The sequence below is a fragment of the Amborella trichopoda genome, chromosome 4 (assembly GCF_054954075.1).
Source record: "Amborella trichopoda isolate Santa Cruz 75 chromosome 4, AtrichopodaSantaCruz75HAP2 v2.0, whole genome shotgun sequence".
NCBI lineage: Eukaryota > Viridiplantae > Streptophyta > Magnoliopsida > Amborellales > Amborellaceae > Amborella > Amborella trichopoda.
The window spans coordinates 5,939,252-5,961,163 of record NC_142339.1 but is presented as its reverse complement, the minus strand read 5'-3'; the positions used below and the strand labels follow the sequence as shown (position 1 = coordinate 5,961,163).

The window sequence follows — 21,912 nt, the reverse complement described above, 5'->3', positions numbered from 1 at the left end:
CCGATTCCCATCAAAATTATTGGAAATTAATTATTTTAATGTTAAATTTTTTTTAGACTGATTATTGATATTTTATTTTTAGAAAATGGATTTATAAATTAAGAGATATTATTTAAATATTTAAATATTCAGAGAAAAAAAAAATTATTTGCGATATTTTAAAAATCATTTTAAAATAAGTTGATAATTCATAAATATTTTAGAGGGCCCATGGGCCCACCAAGTCCACCATTGTGATATGTGTGGGGCCCATATAGGGGCCCATGGGTGGCACACCCCACTTAGTGGGGGTACTTTCTTATTTTCTAGCCTTGTGAATCAAGACAACAAATAAAGTTGAAAATTTATAAAAAGTGTTTTACAAAAATTTTGATTGAAACAACAATGGATGGTTGTGAAATTAAATATATTTGATTTCAATAAAAAAATATGTGTAAGAAAATTATGAAAAATAAAAATAAGTATGATATTATTTTTTATATTTTATTATTTGATGGGATTAGGTTTAGAAAGCTAAATGATAAGGTTCTAGTATTTTTTTAAAAATCATGATAGCTGATCTAAAGACTTGATAGTTCAGATCTTTCACCCCACATGTCTCCTATGCTTATTGAACTAATATCCATGATGATGACTAACCTTAAGAAAACTCTAACCCTTGGAAATTCTATAAATAGGGACTCTCTCCTATTAATCTCTATACCGCTTATCTCTCTCTCTTCTCTCTAATATCTCTCCCTTAGAAAAATATGTATATTGAATTAGAAATAGGGGCACTCCCCAAGCTATGAGGAGAGAGGGGGCACGACCCCACACCCCACACATGCAAGGTATTTGTAGTTCATGTGATGTTCATATTACTCTCATATTGATTAAGGGTTGTAGCCAAGGCTTTCCCATGCTTCAAATATATGAGATAGACCATTGAGATATACTATTGATCTCGGGGCATTGGAGGTGGAGACATGGTGTGGGGGTATACTAAGTCCGGTTGATGTAATCTTCTAACATCTTACTTTATAGTTTGTATTATTTTATTTCTTATACTTTCTTATTTCCATAAGCATTGTGTTGGTTTTATTCATTGAATAAAAGAAGTTGTGATTAGTGGCAACAAGTGAAAACTGCTTTTGGTTATTTATTTGTTTATTTCGAGTTAGTTTTATTGTACTCAAGCCTTTGTAAATGTTCTAGTTAATGAAAAAACGAAGAATTAAAATCTATACACATTGTGCTAAATCAATTTTAGAGAGGGACAATAGGTGAGTGGGCTTACTCACCAATTACTTTTCCTTTTCAAAATACAACTAACAGGGAATATTGACAAAATTTCCCTTCTCCTTATATGATAATCGATGCCCTAGTAATAAAGAGAGAGTAAAAAGAATTGATTCGGTAGTAATAAAGAAAGTGGAATCATGAGAATCATACTTTGTAACATGGCGGGTCAATAAATCAAGTCAGGGTGTTGAAGCATTAAATCACTTTAAAGTTTAAACCAACGCGAACCAAATCCACCTTCACGGGATCAAGCACGATATACAAGAAAACTTTGATTCTCATGACCTCAGCATACATAAAAAAGTATTCTCATTTCTTACTTTTTCAATGAAGATTTTCCTACCTTTAAGCAAAAAAAAATTAGGATGCGGTTAGCATGCCGCTAAGCCTGCCCACGTAGAAATACGGGCTCGGCAATGAATATATTTTTTAAATATAATTTGATCCTAATGTTTAGAGAAAATATAATTTTTAACATGGAGATCATGGATATGAAAAAAAAAATTGAAAATAAAAAATAATTATTATATTAAGAAAACTTTTAGACCGTCTGTTATAATTGTTTTTAGATAGACTACCTATTTGCATCCAAAAAACTTTATATCTTTGGACCACATATTGTAAAAAAGCAATCCAGTCAGCACGAAACAATTGTTAAAAAAAGTATATCTTATTTTTTATGCATTTGCTAGGTGTGTTGGATCTCTATAGAGAACTGTTTTATTCGATCTCTATGGAGAACTGTTTCGTTTTATATGATTAGCACCCTACATAACATCTTCTCAATTTGCTAGGGAAGTTGATATTTATGTCCATAGCTTCTCGTATATTGATTCACTCATGTTACGTATATACTAGTGCCAATTCTTAATAAAAAGGTACGGTTTGTTTAAGGTTACAACTTTATTTGTATAAATAAATTTATTTTATATAGATAATGTAGATTTGACACATCTTTTAAAATAATATCAATATATAATACGTCATTTAATATGATATATAATCTATACCTTCCAGATAAAATAGACGGTATAGATTAATATACCATTATTCTATAAATTATATTACAACTTATATAAATATTTCCTTTAATGAAATATGGGTGCATTATGGCAATCCTCAACAACTAACCCCTCAAGCCCAACCCCAACCCCAACCCCAAATCTTATAAGATATGAAAGCTCGAGTATAAGTTGCACCATTCTTTCTTTTCTTCTTTTACATCCGCTATGGGTATTTTCTACGTCCATAGATTTGTGAGGCCAAGTTGACCCCAAGCTAGTACGTAAAGAATAAGAAGGAGAGCCAGTGGGTTGGGTTGAGGTCCCGTCCAGTTATACCAATGTTAGAAAAAATTGGGCGATCTAATCGGTAACCATCCGATTAGATCGGAACTTGTCGGTTTTCGACAGTTTTGGTGATTGACCGGTAGTATATATATATATATAATCTTAAAAATAAGAAATTTGGTCTGTAATAATTTTTTAATATTCTTTACATTATGGTAAAGATTAAAAATTATCTTGGTCATTAATACTCACTTTTATATTTTTCCATCTTTTTCATAAAATTTTAAAAACCCTTTCGCACAAATCAATTATTTAAAATACATTTTTTGTTATTAATTTCCAACTTGGTTTGAATGTGTTTTAATCATTCTTTATATGATTTTAATGTTTTAGTATATATTTTTTTGTATCTCTTTTATTTTTTTCAACAATGTTTTGACTACCGAGGACTTGCCAATTAGAATGGTTGAAATGGCCGGTTTACCGGTTAGGCCGGTTAAACCGCTTTCGGCCCCATGTCCAGTTAACTGTTCTGGTTCGGTTTTACGATATATATATATATTCTATTTTAAATATCGAGTTGGGTTGAATCAAGTCGACCTCATCTCGAACCCGATTTAATTTGCTAAGGTCCAAGATGGACCTAGACCTAGATCTGACTCAGGTTAAGTTTAGGGCATATGAAACAAAAATTAACCTTTAGGTTCAATATATGGGTTAAGACCTAGACTATATTAATTTGACGGTTCCTACCCGACCTAATTGCGACCGAAAACAAAAAGTACCTCGTGTGACCATGACTTTTGACGGTTCCTACCCGACCTAATTGCGACCGAAAACAAAAAGTATCTCGTGTAACCATAACTTTACAAAGTTGTACCACAAACAGTTCTGGTATTGGAAAGCTTGCAAATTAATCATTTGATATGGACGATCTAGGAACTTTAAAACATAGATTTGCCTTAATAAATAGTCTATATTATAATATGTTTTCCGGATTTTTATTCTAGGAATCACATGGCCTGATCAGGATCAACTTTTGAGTTTCAAATTACACAGTCGAGGTCAAATTTGTAGGATATCGTAAGAACTTTTTACCGTAAAAATTGCATTTTCTTCGCGCGCTGTTGAAGAGTTTGTACAGTATTTACCTATATTGTATGAATTTTCAATATAATATCGCTTAGTGCAAGTCCTACATCGAAAAATTGGAGAAAGCCTATAACATATAAATACTTTTACAAAAGCATTAATGCCAGCACGATGGAGAGAAAGGGTAACCTGAAACAATATTTTGAAAAAAATTACTAAAATATCACTAAGCGGCTGCAATCGTGATTTGTGGCGTAATAGGCACCATTCACAGTTCAAAGGTGCCCAATTCCCATGTTGACTCGGGCGAGTCCATTGCGACTCGCCGATTGGGCACCCTGTGTCGACTCGGACGAGTCCGTTGCAACGTACCGATTTTTAAAGATTTTTAAAACCCTGTAGAAGTGATGTTCACATTAAAAATCTATTTACAAAGGTTGCTCCAATGTCGAAAAACCTATAGTTGATCATCTTGACAGGATCATCTTGACCATATCTAGAAAAAAATAAAAAAAGGATTTCTCAAATTCTAAAATTAGTGCATCTTGTTACACAATATCTACACCATCAATTTTTAAAACAAATTAAGTGTATTAAGTGTTTAAGCTGAGTTACTCAATCTACATCATCTTTATGGCTTTAAACTTCATAATTAAGAAGAAATAGATTTTCAAACCATCCTAGAATTTCTAGCACCGGAAACACAATATTTAGAAGTTTGCCTTACTTTCATTCTTTAATGTTGATACCTCTTTCAGCCCTCCCTCATACAAAAATTTTATTGCTTTGACCTAGACTTCATATATGACTCATAAGGTACATGGGATTTTATACATTTAGCTTTTTATTAATCTACTTCCTTGCCATTAACTTTAGTTTACAATGTTCATGAGATGTCTAATGACATTCAACTTTGATTAATCAAGTTGCCATTAACTTTAGTTTATAATGCTCTTGAGATGTCTAATGCCATTAGTTTTCAACCTTTTTGTTTCTTTATTAATAGGAAAAAGTTTGTCAATCTTATACCGTAGAAGTTATTTGCACCTTCAAAATCTAACCAAAAAATTTGTTTCAACAAAAAAATTATAATTAATTATTTCAACCTCAAGATATAAAAATATGATAAAATTAAAGGATTTCATGTCCTAAAAACAGCGCATATCGTCGTTCTAAGCAGCCTATTTTCATAAAATTTAAGTGCATATAGATACGTTTGATCTTAAACTATTATTGGACTCTAAATTTTATTGTTAAAGGTAAAATATCCCTTTCAATCGAAAATTTTTATTTCACTCTTCCTTTGCACGTATCATATCATCTCTCTATTGTAATTAATTAATAAATAAGTTTTGTTGAGCAGAGCGTCCTTTTCTTCCTCTCATGCTCGTCTCAAAACCTAGAAGAGCATCATCACAGCCTATCTTTCCTGGTAAACCCTAACTCTTTTCTCTCTAAAGCTCTCTCTCTTGATTATTTGTGGAGTAGTTCCATTGCCCATCACTTCGACTCTGGATTAAAATTCGTCCATGGCTTGATTACTTGTGGAGTAGTTGCCAATGGTGGGAAAATGGAGAATTATCCAGCTCAATCCTTTTTTGTTTCCCACGGACTGTTTTTGTGTGTTTTTGTTCACATAAATAGTAAAAACTCCTAAAAAATATAATAGACATGGAAAACAATAAATCAGATTCTCCAATGTTTCATTGTTCATTGGAAAGGTTTATTTATTGACTTATCATGATGAACTTCATCACGGTCATATACTTATGTGGTTAATTTAATTCCATTTCATTCTCATGATTTGTTCGAAATCCATATGAGATTGGGCAGTGCCGAGCAAATTCAATGTCATTTGATGGGGGACTATGGACTGCTGTTGATTGATTGCAGTAATTTCAGTTCCATTTTCCATGAAGATTGGTGTAATATGATAGGACTTTGAGTTTTCTGAGACCGTGCTTTCCTCAAATTTTTACTACAGTGAAGTGTTTTTCTGGTTAGGATTATTGTATGTATCGTTGTACTTGCAAACCTTGCACCTTTTGCAGCCGGTTTGAGTCAACCCTTTCTCTTCCCTTCCTGGGATCGTCTATGAATTATAGAATCCTAAAGCTATTTGTTTCTTTCATATGTTTGGCTTTAGTTGCTGTTTTAATTGTTGAACATGTATTTCTTATTAGACCTGTGTTTTAGTTAGTTCTTGACTGTCTTATAATTGCCACATTGGTTTTAATTAGTAGTTCAATGTAATTGCAGCCACTGATATGTCTGGATTTCAATTAGAATGATTATGTATGTCTATAGTTGGATGTCTTATTAGACGTGCTTCGGTGGATAAATTTCAGTTGCTGTGTATACCAGTCATAGGTTATCCCTTTTGTTTTTTTGGTGGTAGCTATAGTAGTCTTGTAGCCAAATCTATTGGGTGCCATTACATCTTCTCCATTAGTTGGTTTTTTTACATATCCCTCATAGAGTTGTCTGTAGATTTCATTTTGGCCAATGATTCTCTGTCATCAGATACCAAACTATCCATGGGTTTTAATGGCCTATTTATGTGGAGAAAAAAAGGGGATGGAGTACACATTGATGATCTAGGGAATAAAATATTTAGCTTCTTGGATCTCTTTTATGTGAGACCTTGCAGAACACGAATCTATTTTATATGATTATGTGAAATTCTGAAGTCAAAATAAGATGTGGTAAAACCACATCAAGAACTGATTCTTGCACCAATTACTACTTGTACATTCATGTGCTTTCCAACTATTAGTACACTCATTTGTAATTATTACTACTGATCTTGGGCAATTATTTTTTTATTTTTTCTAAATTTGCTGGACTTTTGTGATTGTGTTCTATTTGTTTTAGTTATTATGGATCAATGCACAATAAGAATTGAATGTAATCATAATTACTCGCACATAATCATGCATAACAGGTCTTGACATAAATGGGAAATTGGTAACGCCATTCATTTTCACATATTAGTAATCTAAAAATAATAAAAATAAATAAAAAAATAATAATTAAAATAGAAGTTTATGAGTTGAGATTTAGAGGGAACCTAAAAATATATTATGTAAACAAATAATGTAACAAGTGTTTCTAACCGGCACCCAAAAATCGTACTACGACCTATACCATTATGGAACCGGTTCATTCCCACCCATCCGAATCCGAATATTCAAAATCGCCGTGGATACTAGATTAAGGAGTAACCGGACAAAACCCAAACCCTTCACCATATTTTCCGTTTTGAGGGTTTTGTTCCCTGTGTATCAGGGTTCTGCTAACAAAATTTCACTGACCTCATTAATCATTTTATCCTAAAACAATGTTGCCCTAATTGTGGTAAGTGCCTTCAGCCAATCTTCTTCACCATTGAGGGTTTTGTTCCCTGTGTATCAGGGTTCTGCTAACAAAATTTCACTGACTTCATTAATCATTTTATCCTAAAACAATGTTGCCCTAATTGTGGTAAGTGCCTTCAGCCAATCTTCTTCACCATTGGAACATTAGAGCAAACCTTCTTGATTTTCAGGTACGAATTCAGCCTGTTACTGAGTTTTGATTTATTGGAAAAACTCATTCGTGAATTACTCACTTTAGCCCTTGTTATTGTTTATGCGATTTTTGCTGAGGTTTTATGCATTATGTCTGTATCGGTAGAAACATTCACTAAAAATCATGATTTTTATATGATACATAAACTTATTGTAACATAGTGTTTTTTATCAATGGATAGATGGCGAACCTTTTTATCTAAAAAATGCATTTTGCTATAAATTCTCTGTTATTCAGTTTTTTATGCTTATTTTCTGATTTATTCTGCTTTGTTTCATGGAAGAAATCGTTTGAGAACTATTTGTTCTATAAACCATTACCATCTATTAACTCATTGTAATGCTACTAGCTCTTTCCTTCACTTGTCCCCTTCCCATATATTCTTTTTGCCAAGAAAAATTATGACAAATTAGCAATTGTTTGACAAAGGATAGCCAATTCAGACGATATTTTCTGGAATCTGCAGATCTTTTGTAGTGGGAAAGCTTGAAGCTAATGAAAATGTTAGACTTTTTGTTGAACTGATATGGAAGGAAGACCGATTTGGTTTTTCTAACTGTTGCCGGGGAAGGCTTCAATGCTCTGCAGTTGTTCCATTACCTTCTAGTTGGTTTAACAGAATTTTACTTGTATAATTTGTTTCAAAATCTGGATTTCCTTTTTTATTTAGAATAACTATTCGTTTTGCGGTTATTTTAGATGTTTGTTCTCTTGGTTTGTTGAAATTCCTTTGCTCAAGTTAGTAAGGTTTTGTTTTCAATCATAGAAAGTAGATGGATAAACCTGAAAGCTGTTTTTAAGTACCTGAGTCCTATGTGTTTCTTTAATAAACTATGCAGAGTAATGAGCTGCCATGTTTATGCATACAATCCACCACCATTTTCAAGAGGAAGAACATACCATAGTCTAATTGCTTATGTAAGGAACATAATCCATTCGGTCATCACTGTCCATTGAAATAATGGACAGTTATGGGGGGAGGGAGAGAGAGAGAGATAGAGATAGACAGAGTTTGACACTCGTTGCACAATTGTTTTGGTGATTCCACCATCCATCAATTCAAGGGTGTAGTTTGTGTAAGGTGTCAACCTTAAACAATCAAAGTAAGGCACAACTCTAAATCTTAATAAAAGATGTACTTCCAGTGCCATAAACCCTTATGATCGTGTAAAAATCTATTTTTATGCGTATTATGAAATTTAAAGCTCGAAAATAGTGTAGACAAATCTATAAACACTTAAAAACTGTAAAAATGGATGGTGTTGATAATGTGTTACGAGATGCACTATTTTTAGGACTTGAAATCTTTTTTGTTTTTCATATCCATACATCTCAAGGTCGAGATGATCAATACTAGGATTGTTCAACATTGGAAAACCTTATTGGGTGCATTTTGAAATGCACCTTACTTCTACAGTATAAGGTTGATACCTTATATAAACTTTTTCCTCCATTGAATCCATGTTGATTACCCAGAGGACTATTGTACAGTGCTTCCATCATTTATTTGGTTACAGTAAGGTTTCCCTTTTCAGTAAATAGATGACATTATGGATGCAGATGTAGGTGTGATATTATTTCCTGTTTTTTATATTTTGTTAAAGAAAGGGTTAAGTAAGCTTGTTTTATTCTTGGGATAAATTTCCTTGGTCAAACCTATAACCTCCCTCATGCAAACTGGATGTCTTGCCACCAAGCCAGAGCCTTAAGTTCATGAAACAGTGAATGTCAATATACTATAGTATTTATCACATATAACAGCAATTTATGTAAAAACATGTTCTTAGTATGTTTTACTAATATTTTTCTCCATATGTATTTTTTTTATCAATCCTACATAGATTTATTCTATGTCTATGTATGTGAGGGTTAGTGGATTCTCCAAAGATGCGTACATAAGGTGACAAATGTGGGCCAGACCAATTATTGGCTCTCTTCTGTACTGGTTCTTCAATTTTATTAACCTGTGCTTTTCAGAGCTGCTTGAGAAAGTTAAATATCTTATTTTTTTGGCTACGTTTGTTTGGATAGAACGCAATTTATATACCACATTTATGTGTCCTGGTGTCAAGAAGTTTCAGATGCAGTTGATATTAATGCACACTCACAAGTTTTTTCCCTTTTCCCAACAAGGAAATGGCTAAGGAATTGTCTGGATGCTGCTGCAAAACACATTCCACACGCATTTTGGTGGCCCATTTGGTGATTTGGGGAATGCACACACGAGGATTGCCACCAATTGGTGTGAAAAATTTATTTTATTTACCCATTTTATCCTATACACAAAAACATGTCCTCTCTATGGAATTCTATACCGAAACTGACCAAAGCACATGTAGCAGTCAAATAAAGATTGTCATTGTTGCTTTGTTGTGGATGTAGAGGACTGATGTTTCTTATTCTAGTAATCACCTATGTATGGAAAATCTCGTTGGACTCCCATGTTTGTTACCTTAAACAATAATTCTCTCACAGATTGTTACTTTAAACAATTATTCTCAGATAGACACATGTGTCTCCATGTACCTAGATGTGTGTGTATTCCATATGCTTGTTTTATATATGTATCTATTTGTGAGCATAAGGCGTTCATCACTGTTTTTGTGTGTGTGCGCACTCGTGCGTGTGTGTTAATGCCTACATAGTATATCTACATAATTACGAACATAACACATGTATATATACCCTTGTTCTTCTCGTTCGTTGTTACATGCACGTACGCAAGTATGGAGCACATTTATGGAGCTTTACCCCTTACACTAGTACTTTGGAGTTTGCTCTTTTACCGTAGTTTATTGTGTTGAATCCCACTTGTTTTGGTTTTATTGTATCCACTTGTTTTAGTTTAAACAAAAATACAGGAGAAAAAGTGAAAGAGCATTTATGGCCCATGAGATACCTGTTTTTTACATTGTTATTTTATCTGTCTATATGTCTAGCGAGATGTATCTGTATATCTATATGCATGTATTGTAGTTATTTGTTCATAAACACCTCATTGTTTCCATTGTTACTTGTAGTATGTGTTGAATAGTTTCCTCTTTATGTCCAAAAGAGTTTCTGGTTGTTGGTCACTTGTACATTATTGGGGTCCTATCCCAAAGTTTCGAAATGGAAGTTCACATTCCCAAATTTGGGTTATCATAGAGCAAATAGGTCTTTAAAGCTTGCATGCTCAGGTTAGACCTATCATGTCTCTTGGATTTTCTGAATACTACTATAGATCATACATGTGCCATGCTCTTGTTGGCCCATATATAATATGTAAGAAGAAAGGTGATGCAAGGCTGCCAGATTTGGTTAAAATGGCAATGCTGTGCTGATATGCTTCCTAAAATGGAGTGGAATTATATTTGATATTCTCTGTCATGGAGAAGCATTTGAGTGGCTAATGAAATGTACTATCATAGTAATTCACCCAATATTTTTGTTGTAAGACTGATTGTCAAATTATCGAACAAAGGTCTTCTTCTAACATGAATTTAGGTTTTTGCCTCCTGTCCTGTTGTGCTCTTCATGGAATTTGGATCTACTGAAATATCATGGCCATAAAATCGGTTGTGAAAGCTATTGGGATGCTCTTCCAATATATGCTTTGACAGACCAATATCCATATGAAAGCTCTAATAGAACACTAAGTCCCTTGAATTCTTGATGAATGAATTTGTTTCCAGTCATGAGTGAACATGATTCCTTTGCTTTTTAGTAGACACAGAAATTGGAGAATTCATAGATGTGATGCATGATTGTCGTAATGTTTAGTGACATATATCTTTTATATTGTTTTCGGCTGTTTGTTTGAACGCCTATGAATTACTCATGTTCTGATTTTGCAACAGAGTAACCCAACCTTGAGGATGCTCTCGGGTCTTGGCATTCGCATTCGCCATGGTCCTATTTATTCAGGTTCTCAACCTTCTGCTTCTTAAAATTATGAATGATGTGGTGCATGTGAATGGCAAAGGGAAAGTATACTCTAATTGAATGATCTGTGGGAAAACCATGGTCCATTGGACACCATCCTTTGTATTGACTGATGAGGGAGAGGCAGTGGGGCGAACCAAACCATGAGATGGCCCAAATGGTAGGTCTCGCTCTATCTCCATCACGTCCATTTCCATGGATGTTGATGATCCAATGAGCCATGGTTTCCCATGGTCCATTGGAACAGTAAAATGGTGTAAATAGTAAAGAGTATGGTGATCGTTTATTTGTGTAATCTATCTCTGTATGTAACATTACTTACCGTCATTGTTTGATCGTTTACTTTGATAGGTTTTACTCAAATAAGGAAAAAGCAATCCTTTAGCATAGGGAACTGTAAGGATACGGAGACAAAATATGATGGTAGACTGCAACATGTATTTGGAAGGGTAGTTTCCTTGTACTGTATTTGCATTAATTAAAGAAGAGAGTTTTTTTTTTTTTTGACAACGAAAAAACAAAGAGAAAACTTCTCTTTGTTATTCCTCAAATTGTGCTCTTACATCTTGCAGGTTTCTGTAATGCAAAGAATAACTTCTTATTCTAGGGGCTTGGGAATTGCAAGTATAAGAGCTGCTGCAGCTGAAAGGAATATAAGAACTGTTCCTTCAGATGATGCATATGATTCAGAGCCTCTTTGGTTATCATTAATCAGGGAAACTTTCAGGTTTGAATTGTCAATGCTATTTTTCGATATTTTATTTCTTTATTGATGTTTGTTAAGTGATGTTTATAAGTGTTTCTTCCACTGAATTCGACACTATAAATCCAAAATGGCTATCACCTTGAGAGCACCTTATTGTGTAAAGAAGGTTCTGAGTTACAATCTACTGATATTGAGGTTGAGAGGCATGGCTAGCGCCAAATAACAATTAAAATTTAGTTGAACTAGGTGGACATCGTGTGGCAAACAGCTCTTTGGGTCATGGGATGATGAATTGAGAGTGTATATGCTCTTTTTAGGCATAATCTGCATTATGGGTCATGAGATGGTGAATGGAGCTAGTGTATATGCTATTTTTAGGCATAAATCTGCATTATGGATCATGATAGTGTGAATTGAGCTAGTGTGTAATTGTATATGATTCTTTTAGCCATACATCTACATTTATAAGTCATGGGATGATGAGTTTAGCTGGTTCCAATACTTGATTTAGGTGTAAATCTGCATCATGGAGCACTCTATTCCATCAATATGATGAAATATTCTCCATGGGGGGGATTTCACTTTCAGTGCCATTTATTTATAACATAGTTGTTGAAATCAATGTACATACAAAGGGAATTGCGGGAAACAAGATTCCTACTTTATATGAATCGAGATTTGACCCAAATGAATTTAAGATTCCATCCTTTTTGGAATCTAGTTTCTAACCAAAATGTAATTGAGATTCTATCCTCTTTGGAATTAAGATTCCATCCTCTTTGGAATTGAATTTCCGATTTGATGCTTCTCATAGGTTCTGAATTGTTTATTTTGTAGTTCATGGCGCTATGTTTGTGTTTCTAATTTGATGGAGAAAGTATCATTTTATATGAAATCCATATTCAACAAATGTAGAATCAAGATTCAACAATTGCGGAATTGAGAATCAATAAATATTAGAATGGATATTCTATGAGTGTTAGAATCGAGATTTTTGACTTCACGGAAATAAATTATGTGAAGATTCCTTGTCGAAATCGCTACCTTAGGTGAGAGATTCGAGTAACTACGATTTTGTAATACTTTTTCACCTTCTTGTTAATCAGCTGTGGCTATTTTGAGTGAATTAAATTTTGGTATGAAGAATCTGTTAAAGTTGCCAAGTGGGATGACTAAAACCTGATATTCTCTTATGTTAATTTGCAGTGGTCTAAAATCACTGCTTATGTTTCTATTGGAGCAACCAGGTCAGCTGAAGTATATTGAGTGGCCATCTTTTAAGAGCACGGTATGTCCTTCAATCTAGTTTAAGCTTTTCATTGTGAAATATTCCATAAGAATTTCTGTCAAAAAACAAAAAAATATTCCATAAAATTTCAACAAAAGCAACCAGGTGCAAGTGCTTTATTTAAACGTTAATGTACAGATTTTATTGAGTAGGGGAATGTTCTTGAATCGCAATGGAGAGGTTCTAAAGGGATGCCTTTGAAACTCAATTCCAGGCAGTTGGATATGGACAATCTTTTCATAGAAATAGGACCTCAAATTTTGGGGCTCTGACCTAGTTTCTATGACCTCAAATTTTGGGGATCTGACCTACTCAACTAGTGACTAACCCCTAAGGAAAAAAAAAAAAAAATCATCCTCAATCTACCTGAAAACAAGAAAGAAAGAAGCACACCATATAGGATTGCACGCAGACTGTCCCAGTTTTTGACAGCCAGATCTAGATGTTACATAATAAAAAACCTTCCTTTTTTGAAAGGGAAATGATTCAACTTTCTAGGGCCCCAATACTTTTTAAACTACATGACAAACACCCAAAGACTCTTTTTTTTTGCATGCACCCTCCTAGAGTATAAAAAAACTGACTTTCTTTCAGGAAAATGCCCCTTTTCTTTGTATTTTTGCCTATTGAAGCTAATCTTGTATGTTTTGTGCCGGATTGTCTTTATTATAGCTTTGATCCCCCAATTGAGGCCGGTCTGGCATCCTTCATTATAAACAATGAAGCCGGTCAGGCACAAATTGTGCCAGACTGGCTTTAATATGGATTGAGAGCCGATCTGATGCGTTATAATGATGCCGGTCCAGCACACATTATGTCAAGCTGGCTTATATAGGGACTCAAAAAAAAGAAAACAAAGAGAGAGAGAGAGAGAGAGAGAGAGAGAGAGAGAGAGAGAGATGAATTTAGAGGGGAATTTTCATTAAAAAAAAAAAGTATGCGGTTGGGTGGTTGGGGGGAGAGGGAGAGGGAGGGGAAGGGGAAGGGGGGGGGGGGGGGGGAGGGATTGGGTGGGTTTGGATGCAAAAAATAAAAAACAGTTTTGGGGTTAGTGATGATAAATTTTTTTAAGGGGCGGCATATAGAAAGTTGGATTGGGGATGTTGTGTGTGTGTGTGGGGCGGGGGTTGTTATAATTTTCCATTTTTGTAAGGAGTATTGTAAAGTGGATCCCAAAATTTGTCTCAAGAAAATCCTTCTGAGCAGATCATTTGGTGAGGTTGCAAATGCATTCTTCCCTCCCTGGGGAGCATATTGCACGCACTAATTTTATATTTGGTAGATGTAACTTCAAATTGGTTGTGATGATTATATGCAAGCTGGTCAAATCAACTATGTGGAGTAGGAGTTAATGGGAATTCCCACTTCAACCCCCAAAAGCCTCTCCCTCCCTCCCTCTCTATCTCACATTCATTTTTGAGCCTTCTGCTAACAGCTGAAGACTGCAACTCTTACTCTTGTTCTGGTAGCTGTGCTCGTCGTTATTCTCTCTTCAGTTGACTCTGTCCTCTGGTTTTTGCTGGCTTTGGTGCTCCGAAAATCTCCATAATCTTTGCACTACCCATGACAAAAATGAAAATGCCTGGCCCCATTTACTCGGTGGATTTTCCTTCCTAGCATATTGTATGGCTTGTACTAATACATTGGAAAGCAGATTGCTGTAAGAAAAGAAATCTTTGATGTTCCAATATTTTATCTTTATAGAGATATGTAATGAGCAGCATATGTGCTTCAAGCCCAAGGATTGTACAGTTCTATGGTACTTAGTTTTGCATTTCTTATTTCAGTATGGAAAAAGTTTGTATAGAGACGAGGCTCTAAACAATATTAGAGCCTACCTCAAAAATTTCACTAGAAGAGGTTGTTTTCATGTCCCAATATCCTAAAATTGTATGGACATGAGAAAAAAATGGATTTCAAGTTTTGGAAATAGTACATCTTGTAATGCATTTTTTGACCGTCAATTTTCAAGAGTTTCAAGTTTTATCAACACTATTTTTTAAGTTTTAAATTTAATAATTAAAGATGTAAAATATATTTTAAGGCTATCACAAAGATTTCCAGTATTGAAACTACATTTTTCGATACTATTTGAAGCTGCGCTTTACTTTGATTGTTTAGAACATCGGCACTATACAAATCGCACCCTTAACCACCCTTTGGGTATTGGAGTAGCTGTTACATATAATCTCAGTTTTTATTGCACTTTGCCTATTTTACCAACATCCATTATATGTTTTTAGGAAAAAGTTTAGATATGGTTGGCACCTTGAAATGTAGAATTAAGGTGCATTTCTAAAATAAAAAAAAAATGTTATTTTGGCGTTGGAAAATATCTAATTAATCATCGTGATATTGAAATGTCTAGATATGGAGAAGAAAAGAGATTTCAAATTCTAAAAATGAGAGTCTTAAGACATATTATATGAACTATACATTTTTAAGATTCTCAGGCTTTTATAGTTCTGCTTGATCTGAACGTTTTTGGAATTTAAAGTTTTATAATTATAGACAAAAGATATTCTTGCACTACCTTAAAAATTTTCAACATCAAAATTGGATCTCATGACAAAGTTTGGAGGTGTACATTAATTTAATTGTTTAAGGCAGTAGTAACCTTGTGTTATCAAAAAAAGGTTGTAAACTTATGTAAACCACACTGATATTTTTTTTTATAGCGTACCAATATAAAGAAATAATAAAAGTACTTAAAAATTAACTAGATTCAATTTTTTATTAAGTTATAATAAAAATATGAATCAAAACTTTCAGCATTAAGAAACTTACAGTGAAGCAACATAATCCAAATGCCGCAACAAAGTAAATACTAATGCATCTATTATCATCTTACCATTTGTAATGTAATTTGTAAAAAAGGATCTACAGCTTTTTGTTTTAAAAATAAAATGTCCCTTTGGTTTTTAGGAAAGCACACCAAGGGATTATGGCATATGGTACTCCATAGAGCCACACCTGTCCATACATGATGATGATCAATGGGGAGTAGTTGCAGTTGGTGAATATTGAGGTGGGTCCCACTATAGCTTCGGCTTAGTGGTAGACATTGGTAAACATTGAGGTGGGTCCCACTATGGCTTTTGCCTGGGGGTAGACATCTATCTGGTGAGGTAGATCAAAGGTTCGAACCTTATTCTTTAAAGCCCAAACAAGCTGATCTAGTCTTCTTTTTTTTTAAAAAAAATTAATTAATTATTTATTTATTATTTTAAAGTGTGGTTTACGTAAGGTTGTAACCTTAATATATAAGGTTGCAACTTTAAAATGTAGAATTATATATGCACCTAAAAGTCCATCGGAAAAAGTTATTTTAATGTTGAAAAACTATGTAATTGATCATCACAACATCGAGATGTTTGAATATGAAAAAAAAAAAAAAAAAAAGATTTTGCCCCAAAAATAGTGCAACTTGCAACATATTATCTAGATCGTCCATTTTCAAGATTTTCATATGTTTATAGATCTACTTGATTTTAATCATTTTTGGAGTTTAAATTTGTATAATTAGATATAAAAATAAATTTTCAAACAATTCTAAGAATTCTTTACATCTATTAAAGAAATGGTTTCTTAAATGTGATAATGCTAGCTGGCAATGGGTGGGACTCGGAATTGGAAATGCACTCGGGCCCGGACTTGGCCAATGTTCTTGTACCAGGTTTTAGTTTTTTTTTTAGTTTTCTTTATTGTGTCCGATGTTTTACGACAATTGATGACTAATCTGAAGTCATGATCCCTAGACTGCCACTATATTATAGGCGGTTTGAGGATGGAGATCTCGAACTGCTCACTTAGGCTCAATCCAGTTAGTAGTCTGAGGTCCCCATCCCCGGACCGCCCACACTGTGGTGTTCAACCACATTATAGGCGGTCCAAAGATGGGGACCTCGGACCCATCGTCAACTGTCATAAAACATATGACATAACAAAGAAAACTTTAAAAAAATAGAAAAGAAAATTAAAATTGGTTAGTGTCATAAAACATATGACATAACAAAGAAAACTTTAAAAAAAAAAGAAAAGAAAATTAAAATCGGTTTGAGGATGGTATTATCTGACCAATGGGCATTTTAAAATAATTTAAAAAAAAAACATTATTTTTGAGTCAATTCAACTCGTTTTATATTTGGCATATATATATATATATATATATATATATATATATATATATATATATATATATATATATATATATATATATATATATATATATATATATATATTGTGTATACATAATTGGCTCAAAAATCAATTGGGTGAAGTGGTGAAAAGAAAAATTTATATGCAATCTCAGACTTGGCAAACGAAATGGTGAAAGTTAAAAAGGAAAAATGACCTCAATCTGCAACTTGGGTAAAAAGAGCTTTCTCCCACATAAATCTCTCTAGGGTTGGCTATGGGTCGGTTTGGTTGGTCCCGGACCCAAACCCAAATGTATTCGGATCCAAAAATTGAACCCATACCCATACCCGTTAGGTCCCAAGTCTATCCCATTGGGTCATGGTTCTAGTCGGTTCCATTGCCGCCCCTACTTCTCTCATGCGTTGGTCAAATATTGAAAGAGCCTCTTTCTCTTTCTCAGGGTGGGTCAATGGAGTCTCTCCCATTCATGTGTGGATCAAATATTGAAGGAGTGAAGCAAATGCCCCTGCATGGGGCGTCGTTGGTATCTCTCTCCCATGGGTGGAGATATGCTCAGTTGAAATAGATCCTACTAATTCATGTTGAAGAGATCAGTGGAGTTTTTGCAGTGGAAACCGAGAGAGAGAGAGAGAGTGAGAGATATCCAATTTGATCAATGGTGGCCATGGGATTTTTAGTGTACGTCCGTGGTGAACCATGGGGAGGTCCATGAAAAATTCAGTGACCATGATGAGAAAGCTCACTTGCGGCACGAGCCGGTAGATTTCATAATTAGGGTTGAACATCTTATCAAGCTGCCGTAATGTTTCCAACACTGAAACTACACTTGGCAAAATTTTAGATGTGCAAGGTGGGTACCTTGTATGAACTTTACCCTTCAATAAATTTTGTATAGTTCTCAACTTCTTACCGTAAGAGAATTGGAATGCTGATAACTTTTCTGAATTATCGGGAAAGTATGTGATGAGGCATTTATTTTTGGTATAAGGTGGTCACAATTAATCTCGACCATTAGATGTGAAATTGGGTGGTTGCATTTATTTCATTGACCAAACTCAAAGTTCAAAAGAATTTTTTGCGAACTTTATGACATATCCTAGCTATCAGATTTCACATTCGATAGTTGTGAATAATTGTGACCTCCCTTACCAAAAATAAATAGTATCATTGTATACAATCCCTTAATTTATTTAGATGAATTTGTTACTTTAAAAGTTCAAATAAATGAAACAAGCAATGTTTGGTGCCTCTGCCTTCCCTTTGAGAGAGAGACGATGTGGATTGTGCACCCGACTAATAATACATAGACGCTGTAAAACAAATCCCCGAAAAATATATATTTTAGATGTTAAAATTTTATTTTATTTCATATTTATGATCATCTTGGTCTAGGTCATGAATCCCTAAAAATATAAATAAAAATCCATCTTTAAAATGAATTTTAATAGGAAGATGAATGTGTACACGAGTCGGTTGACTCGCGGAATCCCGGTCCAATAGTTGATCTCTTATGTGTTTTTTGAATAAATTTTTTATACTGAGCATTGAGACAGGTCTTGTCGTGGATGACACTAATGAGAAACCAAACTATGCATTTAAACTTGCATCCTTCATTTAAGTATGGAAAAAATTTAAATAAGGTTACAACCTTAAATATAAAATTACAAATGCACCTCAAAAATCCATCGGAAAAAGGTTGTTTTAATGTTGAGAAACCCTCTAATCGATCATCTCGACAACGATATGTATGAATATAAGAAAAAAAAAAAAAAATGATTTCGAGTCCAAAAAATAGTACATCTTGTAACACATTATCTAGACCGCCCATTTTCAAGATTTTCATATATTTATAGATCTACTTGATTTAAAGCATTTTTGGAGTTTAAATTTTATAACTAGATATAAAAATAGATTTAAAGATAATCTCAATAATATTTTACATCAAAATTACATGTTATGATAAAATTTGGAGATGCCCTTTAATTGGATTGTTTAAGGTTGCAACCATATAGAAACCACACCCTTTGAGTATTGCCATATGTCGATCTGGTGACAGGAAATTTAGAATAATGATAACTTGCATTTGTGGGTGCTTCGATCACTTTTGTAGAGTTCATGATAATTACACCCCACACAACAAATCAAGGGAATAAATCATCATCAAGGTTTAATTAAGGAGATAAAAATTATTTTCGCTAAACCTACCCCTCAACTACTGAGAAGTTCTAAACCAATCTGATTTTTTCATACAAGGAGGACTTTTGTAGGTTTTTTTTTTTTTTTTGGGTAAATGTACTTTTACGTACTGATAACAGAAAACACTTTCTAGGGATCCTACTGATATAAGAAGGTTGCAATTATCTCTAATGGTACACATGAAGTCTATGGTTAAAGATGTATAACAAATTTCGAGAATAACATACCTACAATGGCTTGTCTTTATATTAATGGTTAATAGAGATTGCGATCTTTTTTTATTAAATAGAATAATGGTGATATACTTTCTCTTCCTTTTTTTTAACCTCAAGTTATGGGGAGTACAAAGGGGTGGTTTAAGTGCCCTCAAAATTGAGCATGTAAATGTATACAATGAGACCATTTACTTTTGATGTAATTACTTACAATATGAAATATATAGTTTAGGTGTGACACCTAGATCTAGCTCTTCAAAAATTTGATGGTCTCTATTTATTCTTGAGGCATTATCTTTTTTCTATTACACAGAGAGTTTATTTTAGATTTTTTTTATTTTTTTTATTATTGAGATTAGATTATGGGTTATAGAGATTAGATCCCCAAAATTTGAGATGCAGAAGGTATTTCTAGCTTGTGTTATACTCGAGGGACTAAATGAATAGTACACTCTTGCAAGAGTAAGAAATCTTTTAGCTGCTCTTTATCACGATAAAATAAATCTCTCAAAATTCACTTGGCTCGTTTTTCTAACCGAATGGATTTAAAATTTTGTCAAATCCTTACTCTCTGATAGATCTACAATAGAATTTTGGGTGAAATAGGCAAATCATTTGTTTGAATTTGAACTATGGAGGAAAACTAGAGGCTGAGGCTTGAGCTTTTGAGTTTCACCGGTGAAACATAAAAAAGGGGGCCGCCGACCCGGATCAGTTTAGTCACCTATCCGTGTTTTTAATCTTTGGTGCGGATAATTTGATCATTGATAAGTTGAAATATGGCCATTTTTGTCATTTACACAAATGTTCACAGGCACTAGTTCACAATTCACACTCAGCAGTACTGGGGTGGCAATGGACCCGAAGGCTGGACTCGACCTTGAGTCTAGGAATGAGTATGAATTTTGGGCGTGAAAAGTTAGGTCCGGCTCCAAATGGACACGACTCGAATACTATAGGTGTATGTAGGTGTTCATAGATGTTGTCAATAAGTTTGTTTCTTAAGAATTTCCAATTATTATGAAAATAGTGTGCAGAGTGAGAGTATACGTGGGGGGTATTCATAAAGGAAATAGTTTATATAAAGTTACAACTTTAAAATATAGAACTAAAGATGCACCTCAAAAATCTATCGAAAAAGATTGTTTTAGTATTGAAAAACCCTTTAATTGATCATCTAGACATCTTGATATATGAATATTGAAAAAGATAAAGATTTTGAGTCCCAAAAATAGTGCACCTTGCAAGACATTATCTAGACCGTCCATTTTCAAGCTTTTCATAAATTTATAGATCTACTTGATTTTAACTATTTTTAGAGTTTAAAATTTTATAATTAGATATGAAAATAGATTTTGAGATAATCCTAAGAATAGTTTACACCAAAATTATAAAATTTAGAGGTGCACCTTAATTAGATTGTTTAAGGTTGAAATCTTATTGAAACAACACCCATTCATAAATGTTGTGCAATACAGTAAATATTTTTAACAAGTACACGATCGCAAAAAAAAAAAAAAACTCATAGTCATAACCCAAGTGTCTGAGATAAACTAAGGGTAGCAATGGACCGAACAAGACTTGGGACCTGACAAGTACACCGGACCTTGGGTCCAAATTTTGGAGCTGAAAAGTTAGGTCTAGGTCCAAAATTTAGACCAAAATGCCATACAGATCCGGTTCCTGGTCCGGGTCCGGGTCTTACTAACCCAACCCGTTGCCCCCCTATTCCGCACCTCACACTTGACGCGTCTTGGCACCTTACCTTTTGAATTTTTTTTTCTTTTATATTTGAAATATATCTTTTTCCATTTCCCTCCTCCCACCAGCGGTGGGAGGAGAGAGAGAGTCCAAAGTTGAACGGAAACCACATGTTAGGAGAGAGAGAAAGTATACGTACCGTTGCCACCGCAGGTAAAGAAATATCCTACCGTTCAAAAAACGTGGTTAGAGAAAGGATTTCCAAAGCTAGAGAGAGAGAGAGTCTCCAAAGTTGAACAGAACCACGGCTGAGGAGGGAGAAAGAAAGTAGCTACAGTTGAGGCCGCAGCTGGAGAGACACCCTACAGTTAAACAGAGAGCATAGTTAGAGAGAGAAAGAGAGGATCTCCAAAGCTGGACAGATACCGCAGCCTGAGAGAGAGAGAGAGAGAGAGAGAGTTGTACGGTTGAATAGAAGCTCCAGTTAGA

General features: G+C 34.0%; 1 protein-coding gene across 7 annotated transcripts; it reads left to right on the top strand.

The window, feature by feature from the left end:
• The first annotated feature begins 4,807 nt into the window (after nucleotides 1-4,807).
• LOC18439218 (uncharacterized) lies at nucleotides 4,808-14,891 on the top strand. 7 transcript variants are annotated; one of them, XM_011626946.3, is made up of 7 exons: nucleotides 4,808-4,921; nucleotides 5,026-5,094; nucleotides 11,072-11,138; nucleotides 11,508-11,605; nucleotides 11,729-11,883; nucleotides 13,069-13,150; nucleotides 14,586-14,891. In XM_011626946.3, exons 3-7 carry the CDS (start codon nucleotides 11,090-11,092, stop codon nucleotides 14,697-14,699), a joined length of 498 nt encoding a protein of 165 aa, XP_011625248.2. In that variant the 5' UTR covers nucleotides 4,808-4,921; nucleotides 5,026-5,094; nucleotides 11,072-11,089; the 3' UTR covers nucleotides 14,700-14,891. The 7 variants fall into 7 exon arrangements, with proteins under 7 accessions (XP_011625248.2, XP_088720667.1, XP_088720665.1 ...); XM_088864541.1 differs by having other exon boundaries at nucleotides 11,072-11,316; XM_088864539.1 differs by lacking the exon at nucleotides 4,808-4,921 and having other exon boundaries at nucleotides 4,968-5,094.
• Nucleotides 14,892-21,912: the final 7,021 nt, after the last annotated feature.